The 12,495-nt window shown below is 47.7% G+C and overlaps 1 protein-coding gene across 2 annotated transcripts in view; it reads left to right on the top strand.

The window, feature by feature from the left end:
- Window positions 1–12,495, top strand: part of LOC136611353 (potassium voltage-gated channel subfamily KQT member 1-like) — a 65,874-nt gene that overhangs the window by 33,002 nt on the left and 20,377 nt on the right. For both annotated transcript variants that reach the window (XM_066590879.1, XM_066590880.1), the window contains exons 11-12: window positions 1,036–1,237; window positions 3,564–3,678. In XM_066590879.1, coding sequence (XP_066446976.1) covers window positions 1,036–1,237; window positions 3,564–3,678 — 317 coding nt within the window. The remainder of the gene's footprint in view (window positions 1–1,035; window positions 1,238–3,563; window positions 3,679–12,495) is intronic.

The raw sequence follows: 12,495 nt of genomic DNA on the forward strand, positions 1-12,495 counted from the left end.
CAGGGAGCTCTCTCTAGTGGTGGCTGTATAAATCTGTATGCAGTGAGCACCCTCTAGTGATGGATATATAAATCTATATGTAGCAAGCACCCCCTAGTGGTAACTATATATATCTGCATGTAGTGAGCTCCCCCTAGTGGTGACTGTATAAATCTGTATACAGTAACCCCCCTTCCTCCTAATGGTGGATGTATAAATCTGTATGTAGTGAGCCCCCTCTAGTGGTGGCTGTATAAATCTGCATGTAGTGAGCTCCCCCTAGTAGTGTCTGTATAAATATGTATACAGCGCGCTGCCCCCTAGTGGGGACTGTATAAATCTGTATACAGGGAGCTCCCTCTAGTGGTGGCTGTATAAATATGTATGCAGTGCGCTCCCTCTAGTGCTTGATATATAAATATGTATGTAGTGAGCTCCCTCTAGTGGCAGCTGTATAAATTTATATATAGTGAGTTCCCCTAGTGCTGGCTGTATAAATTTATACACAGAGCTACCTCTAGTGGTGGCTGTATAAATACTGAATGTAGTGAGCTTCTTGGCTGTATATATCAGTATGTAGTGATCTCACCCTAGTTGTGGCTGTATAATATACAGTGAGCTCCATCTAGTGGTGGCTGCAGGCAGATAGGATTTCAGCTGGGGAATTGGTGCTCTGTGACATAGAAAAACACCTCTATAATGGGGAAGGGGTGGATTGGTGCATTTCCGACTGTATCCCACCCATTTAGCAGTAGGAAAATTGCATTGGATATGTCATATAACATATATATTCACAGTGTCCTGTAAGGTCTAGACTACTAGCAGTGTTCATCCTGAACCGTCTGTCAGCGCTGCAGTATATACTGACACACAGATCCATTAGAAAAAGCCAGATGGGATGTGTATGCCATTCAGGGTCTATGGATGACCTTTTAGGTCCCAGCATGCCCTGATAGTCTGCAGCCCCCGGTGGGTGCTGGCTGTGTAGTTTTACTAGTCACAGACAAGTGTGACTTAGGACCATTTGGTGACTGAAATTCCTTGCTCTTCCCCCAGAACAGAAGAAGTAAGAAGAAGACCAAGTCTGTACACGAGGCGCTCGTCACCCCCACAAGCCCCACATTGGCCCCGCTGTGCCTCTCCCCGATACCACGGGGGCCACGAGTCTGCTTGCCGGAGAATGCGCTGTCTGTGCCTCACATCACCTTTCATCACATGGAAGGCGACAAGCGAGACATGAACTTCCAGGGACCGGCAGGTAGGGGGCGGACAACAGCTGCAAGTAGACTGGTATGAAATGAATGGCTGGCCATGTAAGGGTGCATTCACACGAGCAAGAGCAACAAACCAATATCATGCTTGTAAAGTTGTGATGTTTTCTGAGAGTGCGTTGCGGGGGCTGCTCTGTCTAGTGGGGTCCACAGGTGGGCGGCTGTACACATAGGGGACATGAACAGGTGTTGTCCCTTTAAATTTCGGTACAAGCCAAAGTACATTGAGGCCCCTTCACTTGAACATATATATATTTGCATAAACGTAGCGCTTTTGCTAAATGAACGATGCTTTTTTTTGCGCACACATTAGCATATTTTACTGAACTTTTTGCGTCGGCATGGCATGTTCATTTGTGCGCACTAGAGATGAGCGAGCGTACTCGCTAAGGCAAACCACGCTCGTCTCTAAAGATTCGGGTGCCGGCGGGGAGCGGGGAGGAACGGGGGGGTGGGGGGCATCCCTCTCTCACTCTGTCCCACCCCCCACCCCACCCCGCTCCTCCGTTCTCACTCAAACGCTCTCCCCCGCCGGCACCCGAATCTTTAGAGACGAGCGGGCAGGTACTCGCATAAGGCACTACTTGCTCAAGTAGTTTGCCTTAGCGAGTATGCTCGCTCATCTCTAGTGCGCACCAATTGAAATGGCTAATTAGTTGTTCCAGATGTGTTCTTTTTCCAGCGGAATTGCGCAGTGCTTCACGGCGCTCCTTGCCCACTTCCCATTGACTTCTATGGGGAACATTGTTTTACAAATACTCAGAAAACTAGAACATGCTGTAATTTGTTTTGCGGGACCAAAATGCGCACAAAATCAAGACGCGTGAATGAACGCGTTGAGATCACTAGGTTCTATTCTCTTTGTATTGCGCGTGCAAATACGCCAGTATGAAACCAGCCTGAGGTTGCGGGAGACTTGTGTTGGGGGGAGGGGCACTCTGACAGCGCTGGAGGGGAGCCTCATATATATATTCCCCTCAGCTTTGTGCATCTGTATGCCGCGGCTGACTTGTTTCCGTCATTTCTGCGCTGTCACCTTCTCTCTCTCCCCCCTCTGTCCCTCCCTGTCACAGGTCGCTGTCGCTCTTGGTCTACCCTCTCTATCTGCACCTCCGGTAGCTCCACGGTACAAGGTATCGTACACCAACTCCCAAGAGTTACTCTACTCATTGTGCATGATAGCTTTAATTCTCCATTCACACCCAAAGCTGCATCTACAAATCTGTTACTTGGGACCAGTGCATTGTGGGAGCTCAGACTATAGCTCCTCTGTAAGAGCTGTGCTGTTAAAGTGATGTTCCCAGCTCAGCTTTTAATGGCCGATTGCCGTTTGCGCCGCTCTTATTGAAGTGAATTGGAGCTACGGAAACAGCGTAGCGCAGTGCGGTCACAGAGTTACCATGCGCCCCATTCACTTCAATGGGCTGAAGGGCTCGCCCATTTTCGTAGGTTCCATCCGGACGCCCAGTAACTATTAAGCAGCAGTATCCCATGTTGGCTATGAAAAGCCAAGATGGTAATACCCCTTTAACCCCTTCACGCCCCAGGGTGTACATTTATGTTTATACGAAGCAGGATCGGCTGTCTTTGAACGCCATGAACGCTGATTGCAGCTGTTAACCCTTTAAAAGCCCCGATTAGTATTTGGGGGGGTCACAAACGGCCCTCCCATATTGGGGTGTTGTTCAATTACCATGGCAGCCTGGAGCCTTCTGAAAGCCCCCAAGTTGGCCATGGTTGATTACCTATGGCATTTCTTAATAGACTGCCTGTCAGATTGCAGTATAATGTAATACTACGGTCAAGGGGTTAAGTCACATTTCTGACAGCAAGGTGGAGCTAAACTGTGCAGATTTTGAAAGCAGCTTTGGATGTGACTGGAGTAAACTATATGAAATAACTCCAAATCGGTACAGGAACAGAAAATGTACAAGTAATATTCAGGAATTTAACTTCTTTCTTTCCGGTGATATTCATGCCTTATACTCTAGACTTTACCACAGCTGCATTCAAATCTTTGCTGTTGGCCATTTTGGCAGTACTCTGACAGACGAACTAAAGGAACATCGGTTGAGTTAAAGTCTTATGATCCGCTATGATCTGCTGCATTGCAGTCTAGGAGATACAATTCTATCACATCATTATCTACCGCAAACACTACATCTCCAGGAATGCAGTGCAACAGATCATGCCAAAACTCAATAAGGATGAACACAGAGCTGTGAGGTCCTGCAGCCCAAGAGCCAATAAAAAGCAGCAGAATGGTGAATGCAGCTTTGGCTGTGATTGGAGTAATCCTATATTTCTCTGCAGGGAGAGGTCGGCCAGATGAATCTCTGCCAGATATTTCCAGGACTAACAGCTACACTGATGACATGGATGCGATGAGCGAGGAGAGCCAGCTGCCAGCAGTCACAGACGTATCCCAGTAAGGCTCGGGCGGCTGGCATTGCAGGGGGTGAGGGGGATAGTCTGCCAGTATCTGTAAAGGGGCACTAAGCAGAATTCACCATTTCTTCTGGTTCAGGGATAGCTGGGCAACACCCAATATGGTGGCGTAGAACCTGGACATCTGTGACTTGTAGTCCTTCTTTCCTCGGGTTCAGATGTCTGCTCAGGTGCTACAAAATCCATCTAGTATAAAATAGCAAATGGAAGACGGCAGGGGTGCAGCTAACGGCTCATGGGCCCGGGTGCGAAAGTTCCGCACCCCCCAAGTACACTTCACAGCTGCGTCTCGCCCATCACTTTTAGCTGCATCACTACTCTGTAAAGTGACCCATCGATGCAACCAAAGTCTTAAAAGATCCAGGGTTCAAGCCTGAGATGTATGTTGTGCCCCCCCCCCCCCATAAATTTACACTTATTGTCAAAAACATCCCCCAATCCCCCTTCCCCAGATCTCGCTCCATACACGGCGGGAGCCGACGGTCTTTCACAGACGACATCCGATTGCAACAACCACGATCAGCGCTCACACTGATTGCAGCTGTTAAGATGACATTTAAATTCACAGATCAGGTTTTGGGGGTGCTGAACGGCCCCCTGCAAGGAGATCGCGGGGTGCCGTTGATTTGCCTTCTGAAGGCCCCCAGGGCTGCCATTGAAGATTGGCTCTTGAGCCGTCCTGTGGCGTGGCTTGCAGACTGTCAGATCGTGGTATACTGCAAGTTCTTGTTCCCTGTGAGGGCTAAAAAAATGTAAAAATGAGTAATAGAAACTTTAAACTTTTATAACTTTATTTTTTTAAATAAATTAATTAAACCCCCTTTTCCCATATTTATAATAAAAACATCAAAATAAAAAAAATACATTTGGTATCGCTGCCTCTGTAAAAGTCTGGTCTATCAAAGTAACAGTTACTTATACTTCATGGTGCACGTTGTCAGGAAAAAAGGCAACACCAAAATTGGGCTTTTTTTGGACCACCCCGTCTTCAAGAAAAAGTGTAATAGAAAGTGATCAAAAAGTCATATGTACTCCAAAATAGAACCAGCAGAAACTACAGGACGTCCCACATAAAGAGTCCCTGCGGAACTATGTAAACTATATAAAGCTCTGGTGTTCAGAAGATGGCGACAAAAAATAATTTAGTGTTTTTCCAAACATATTATGTTTTTTAACAGGAGTGCAGCAAAACAACCTCTATAAATTTGGTATTGCAGGAATCGTACCGAGCCACAGAATATAGTTATCATGTCAGTGGTGCTGCAGTGTGTACGCCACAGAAATAAGAACCTCCGCCAAAAAAAAAAATGCCGAAATTGCGCTTTCTTCCATTTCATACTACTTAGAAAAAAATAAATACATTTCAGTACATTATATGCTACATTGCATAGAACCATAAAAAAAAAAAAAACTCGGCCGACAAAGAGCAATAAGTCCCCCGAAAGCAATGGATAAATAAGAGAGTTACAATTTTTTTTAAAGTGGGGAGGAGAAAATGAATAAAAAATGGGTTATTTCATTAAAGAGACCGTCACCTACTTTTATCCCTAGCAGCGATGCTGACTCGAGTAACTGCTTTATCCGAGCGTGCTCGCTCATCTCTATTTACTACCATGCTGCTCTCTCTCACAGAATGCTCCCACTGCCTATCTCTCACAGGCTACTGCACGTGCTGCTCTCTCTGACAGACTGTTCCCCCTGCCTCTTCTTCACAGAGCAATATGCATGCTGCCCTCTCTCACAGACTGCTCCCCATGTCTCTCCCTCACAGACTACTGCACATGCTGCCCTCTCTCACAGACTGCTCCCCCTGCCTCTCCCTCACAGACTACTGCCATGCTGCTCTCTCTGACAGACTGCTCCCCCTGCCTCTCCCTCACAGACTATTGCCATGCTGCCCTCTCTCACAGAATGCACTCCCTGCCACTCCCTCACAGACTACTGCGCATGCTGCCCTCTCTCACAGAATGCTTCCCCTGCCTTTCCTTCACAGACTACTGCGTATGCTGCCCTCTCTTATAGAATGCTCCCCCTGCCTCTCCCTCACAGACCACTGTACATGCTGCCCTCTCTCACAGAATGCTCCCCCTGCCACTCCCTCACAAACCACTGTGCATGCTGCCCTCTCACAGAATGCTCCCCCTGCCTCTCCCTCACAGACGACTGCGCATGCTGCCCTCTCTCACAGAATGCTCCCCCTGCCTCTCCCTCACAGACCACTGCGCATGCTGCCCTCTCTCACAGACTGCTCCCCCTGCCACTCCCTCACAAACCACTGTGCATGCTGCCCTCTCACAGAATGCTCCCCCTGCCTCTCCCTCACAGACGACTGCGCATGCTGCCCTCTCTCACAGAATGCTCCCCCTGCCTCTCCCTCACAGACCACTGCGCATGCTGCCCTCTCTCACAGACTGCTCCCCCTGCCTCTCCTTCACAGACCACTGCGCATGCTGCCCTCTCTCACAGACTGCTCCCCCTGCCTCTCCTTCACAGACCACTGCGCATGCTGCCCTCTCTCACAGACTGCTCCCCCTGCCTCTCCTTCACAGACCACTGCGCATGCTGCCCTCTCTCACAGACTGCTCCCCCTGCCTCTCCTTCACAGACCACTGTGCATGCTGCTCTCTCTGCCAGACTGCTTGCCATCATCCCCTTCTCTTTTACACAGATTTATGGTTTAACCCACTCCCTGTCACACACAATGCCCCTCGTGGTCCCTGCTCTCTCCCTCACACAGGATGCCACTTTTGGTTTTTCCTCATTTCCCCTTATGACACAGAATCCCCCTTTGAGTATTTCACATGTCACTTCTTCACGCATAGAAATGAGTCAGAAGCTCTGCATGCAAATTTTGCACATTTTGCGTGCAGAATTTCCGACGTGTATTTCTGTTTGGATCCACCTGAAGAAGTGACATGTCACAGTTTTATATGTGGATTTTGTGACGATAATTCCACTGCGCAATCCATTGTGTGAACTGTAAACATACCCTTACATTTCCCTCCATCTTCCCCTGTCACACACGATGACCTATAAGCCCCTCAGTGGTACCATTTAAAGGGGTTGTCCGATTACTGGACAATACCTTTTCAATATGACCCCTTGTACTAATATAAGAAACAGAGAGATACTTGCCCCTCCGCAGCCGCCAGGATCCAGTGCTGCAGCCTGCTGCAGTCCGCGTGATTACTGTGAATATATCATTCTCCTGGCATTAGTGCTCACATCCTGAGTGCCATGATGCTAGGAATTTAGGATGATGCTGTAGTCTCTCATTGGCTGCAGCAGTCACATGATTTCCTGTGACATCATCTATCACAGGAATCACCAGGACCACAGCAAGCTGCAGCGCTGGATCCTGGCACCCACAAAGCGATTAGTATATCTCTACTATTTTCACACAGGGGGTACTATTGAAAAGGGGTTTCCAGTAAGCTGACAACCCCTTTAATGTGCCATATAATGTATAAAATCTTTCTAAGTGGGGAGAAATGAAAACAAAAGCAATTACGCCCTTTTTGGGGGGTTTGCCTTTATAACATTCAAGGGGCATTGAAAATGACATCTCATCTTTATTCTGTTGGTCGGTACAATTACGGTGATCCCAAATTTATATAGTTTTTTAATGTAGTACTACTAAAATAAAATACCTTTATGGAAAAAAAAAAATATTATCTGTCGCCATCTTTGGCCGCCATAAGTGTTTGTTGGATACAGCTGTGTGAGGGCTCGTTTCTTTGCAAGGCAACCTGAAGTTTTTATTGGACACATTTTGGGGTACATACGACCTTTTAATCACTTTTTATCCAATTTTTTTTTTGTAGTAAGGGTGACCAAAAGAAGCGCAAGTCTGCATCATGTACTGTTTTTTTCTGATAATGTTCATTGTGTGGGATAAATAATGTGATATTTTAGTTAAATGAGGTTTTACTGATGTAATTATACCAATTATTTATTTTTTATGTTCAAACGTTTTATATTTGCATTTTTCAGCAATATAAACATTTTATTGATATAAGCATTTGTGTGAGCTCCTTTAAATTGTATAAAAGAGAGAAGAAAGGCAGGGCAAACTCTAAGGGCTCATTGAGAGCCTCTCGGCATTGTTAACTCACTCTGAAACAATTAACGACACTACAAACACAGAACATTGGACAACTAGACATAGATACATTGGGAAGGATGGGGGAGGGGGTTAGCTGGACCCATGAAGTCGAGAGTGGAGCCCGAGACCAAATGTGACCTCGGGCTCTTGTTCTGCTCTTTAGATCCGGCCCATATCCACCCAGGTTTTGAATTTCTCCGAAGACCGGAAAGAGACCCACACCTGCCATACTATATAGAATTCTTCAAGGGCTCTACTCTCGTCTGCTTTCATCTCGTCGAAGCGCATAAGTTCATTGAGCTCCTCGACCCACATTGCCCTCGATGGTGGGGTGGTAGACCGCCACAGTCTTGGTATGATTCTTCTGGTTGCCAGGAAGAAAAAACGCAGGATACTGCTCTTGGTCTTTTTAATAGGGCCTGGGAAGACTGAGAGCAGGGCCATTTCTATGGTTAGTGTCACCTGTGAAGAGCAGATAGTGTTGTAGATCTCCATTACTTCCCTCCACAAGGTGGCCACAGCCGGGCAGCTCCACTAAATGTGGGACATGCCACCTCTATCTTTATTACACCTCCAGCATGTGGGTGGCATGAGAGGGAAAATTCTGTGTAGGTGTTCAGGAGTCCTGTACCACCGGGACAAAATTTTGAAATTTAGGTCCTGTAGTTTGCATGCAGATAAAAGTTTATGGCACATGACCCATGCCCTCTCCCAGTCCTCCCGTGGAAGGCTCCGGACCATTTCCCTCTCCCAATTGGTCACATAAGTAGGCATCTGGGACTCCCTCTCCTGAGTCAGCAACATTCCGTAAATTCTGGGTATCCGATATCTCTGGGATACCGGTGACCTACAGATCTGTTCAAATGCTGTGAGCGGGCCAGAAAGGTTCACCCGAGGGACCAGGGACCCCACAAAACCTGAGTTGGAAATATTGCAACCATGAACCAGGTTGCGAACCTCGCTCCTCCAAAATCTCCGCAAGTGACTTCATCCCAGAGGGGTTCATCACTTCCTGGAGGCGAGGGATTGGAGAGGTTGGCAGCCCCAAAATGGGGGGTTCACGCATGGAGGTCTCGAACTGTGGGTTGGAGACTAAGGGAGTAAGTGGTTCAGGCATTGTTACCAGGCCGCCGTGCGAACTCTGCCCATGTTTGAAGGAGCTGTTCCAGGAAAGAAGATATATTGAGAATAGAGCCCATGTATCTGGGTGGGATCCAGATTGCTCCCCGTAGGGACCCCGGTACCAACACATGTTCTGCATCCACCCAAAGCTTTGAGCTCTGCCTCTTAAGTAGATCTAGCATACAGTTGGCGATACTAGCTTTATAGTAGAGGGCCAGGTCAGGTAAACCCAGCCCCCCATTTCCTCTGGGCCTCGTGAGCAGGGAGTAACGCATCCGGGGTTTCCTTCCCCTCCAAACAAATGCTGTGATTATTGAACGCAGTTTTTTTAAGTAGGGGCTCAGGAGCTTTAGTGGTATTGTCTGACAGAGATCCAGGAATCTGGGCAGAGAATCCATCTTCAGGGAGTTGATCCTCCCTCCCCAAGAAAGGAGCAGGGATTTCCATTTATTTAACTCCCTCTCTAGGTTAGTGGCAAATGACAAAAAGTTTAGTTTAAACGTCTGAGAGACATCTGCGGGTAGCTGTATACCCAAATATTGTATTGCGGTGCGTCTCCAGCGATAGGGGAACTGGACTTCTAGGTGTGACGCCTCGGTCTGCGGCAACGAGACATTAAGTATTTCTGACTTTTGGGAGTTAACTTTATAATTACTCAGCCTACCAAACCATTTAAATTCTTGGCGCGCCGCTGGAAGTCCGATGCGTGGGTTGGATAGATAGAGAAGGAGGTCGTCTGCAAAAAGGGCCATTTTGTGCTCCGTGTCACCAATACGATATCCCGATATAGATCCGTTTTGGCAAATCGCATTCGCCAATGCCTCCATAGTGAGAACATACAGGAACGGGGATAGAGGACAACCCTGTCTAGTCCCGTTCTGAATTTGGAAGGTGTCCGACAGGGCCCCGTTGACTCTGACTCTGGCAGAGGGACCACTGTAAAGGGACATCATCCTTTCACGCATCCGTGGGCCGACTTCAATCTTGGTCAGGGTGGCAGATAGGAAGTTCCAGCTGACCCTGTCGAACGCCTTCTCAGCGTCAACCGTCAAAAGGCACAGGGGACGGTTAACATGTTTAGCTCTGGCTATTAGGGACAGGGATTTAATTGTGTTGACCCTTGCTTCTCTACCCGGGACGAAACCAACTTGCTCCCTGTGGATCAAACGTGGAATGATGTCTTGTAGACGTGACGCGATTAGTTTTGCAAATAATTTTATGTCTATGTTGAGGAGGGAGATTGGTCTATAGTTGCGGCAAACTGAGGCGTCCTTTCCTGGTTTGGGGATGACTGAAATATGAGCCATAAGCGCTTGGGTTGGGAATGGGCATTCCCTTCCCACCACGTTAAACGCATTCAGCACCGTAGGAGAGATCTCCTTCCTGAACATCTTGTAAAATCTACCTGTGAAGCCATCGGGGCCCGGACTCTTGTTTACCTTTAAGTTTTTTTATGGCTTCCGTAAGTTCGTGAGAGGAGAAATCCATCTCCAAGTCCCCAGATTCTTCGGAGGTCATTCTATCGGGGCCGTTAAGGTCTACCCATGCCTCAGTCTCAGCCATCACGTCCCAGCTACTATTTAGAGTGTCACCCTTAATGTTGTAAAGCTTCGCGAAATAACTCTTAAATTCCTCCAAAATATCTGAGGTGGCGTGGACCAACCCTCCTCTCCCTGACTGGATTTTGGAAATGTGTGTTAACAAAATTTGCTGCCTTAATGTAGAAATTTCTGCCTTGAGGACTTCCTGCTGCGATCTTTTATTAGCTGCCTCTTTGGACTGTAGGCTTTGTATTAACTTACTTAATTTTGTGGAATTTTCTTTTTTAAGTCTTGATCCGTGAGAGATCAGGACTCCCTTGAGTACGCACTTCAGGGCTTCCCACTGGATAGGGGCTCCTGATTTGTCCTTCTGGTGGGTTTCTGCGAACTCAGCTATTGTTTTTTTAATGTCTAGCACACATAGAGAGTCTTTGAGTAAATTGTCATTAAGTCTCCAGGAGAAACCCCTCTGGCGGCCGTCCCAACCCGAAAACCCACCTATCACTGGCGCATGGTCAGACCAGATGAAATCGCCCTTGGAGCACCTCAGGGAGCAAGCCAAAAAGCTCTGAGAAAACCAATAGAAGGTCTATCCTGCTATATGAGTTGTGGGCCAAGGAGTGGAATGTGTAGTCCCTGATCCCCGGGTAAAGAGTCCCCTATAAGTCAACCAGATGCATTGCATCCAGCATGCGTTTGAGTGAATGGAGTGCTGTTCGTCCTACCTGACGATGTATCCAATTCCGGGTCAAGAGCCAGATTAAGGTCCGCGTCAAGTATGATCCTGGAGCCTCTCGCGAATTCTGCCAGCATCTAAAGGAATCTTGTTGCACACGTGACCTGGTCCTGGTTTGGGAGATAAACATTGGCTAAGGTTACAGTGTTTCCAGCAGCTTTTATTCTCAGGAAACTTTGTGAAGAGCTATTGACACACCTCCCACTTTTTTGGAGGGATGTGGGCCATGGAACCAGGTAGAATAATATTTGGAGCAGCAGGAGGGGACACTGTCCATCCAGAAGTGTGTTTCCTGGAACATGGCCACCATCACTCGTCTCTTATGAAGGTGGAAAAGTATCTGATTCCTTTTCTGTGGGACATTTAAGCCTTTCGCATTGAAAGTACTACATGTTAGATCACCCATTACAAGTATCCAGTCGACCCCCGGAGGAAAGCTGGGGGAAGGGAGGAGGACAGAAGAGGGGGATGGGAAGGGAGGGGAAAAAATAGTAGGTAGACGAGACACGGGTATACAACAAGTAAGACATACGGTGTTATCATTATACGACAAACAGCGACGGCTATTCAAACCCTCGCCTCCCGGTGGGATTGTGGGAGCAAATAACCTTTCGAACAGATGAACAACCGCTCCCACCACCCGCACCATGAATTAAACTTTTGAAGTGAAGAAAAGTTATCAACCCCAACCAGGTCTGGGACCCCTCTCGGATGGGCTCAGGTCTTTTTGACAAGGTAAATGAAAGCGAACCACAGCGTTCTTTTCAGGTGAGGTCACTGGCCGGGGAAAAGCGTGTCTCCTGTGTCTTTTGGCGTGGTGCTCGACGTTGTGATCTCTGGCCTACTTTTTGCCACTCGTTTCTTGGTGGAGGAATTGGTAGGGAGCATGGACTTGGCCACTCAGGTAGAGACACAGAAGACAGCTCGAACATAGATAGAAAGCTCCGTAGATCTCCCAGGCCTATAAACGTGGCAGATTTGCCCTCTTTGTTAGCATGTAGCTGGAACGGGAATCCCCAGCGATAGTTAATTCCCTTCTCTCTGAGGAGTGTCAGCAACGGTTTCAGGGCCTTGCGTAACTGAAGAGTGCGGTGAGAGAGATCTGATAAGATCAGCAATGGCGATCCCCGGAATGATAGCTCTCCCGCCCTTCTAGCACGTTGAAGGATCTGATCCTTGATTGAGTAAAAATGGATTCTGCATATCACGTCTCTAGGCCTACTGGGATCCGCAGGTTTCGGGCCCAGGGAGCCGTGGATTCTGGAGCAATAGCGGAATCCGGTGGTTTCTGGA

This window comes from Eleutherodactylus coqui, chromosome 2, assembly GCF_035609145.1.
Source record: "Eleutherodactylus coqui strain aEleCoq1 chromosome 2, aEleCoq1.hap1, whole genome shotgun sequence".
Taxonomy (NCBI): domain Eukaryota; kingdom Metazoa; phylum Chordata; class Amphibia; order Anura; family Eleutherodactylidae; genus Eleutherodactylus; species Eleutherodactylus coqui.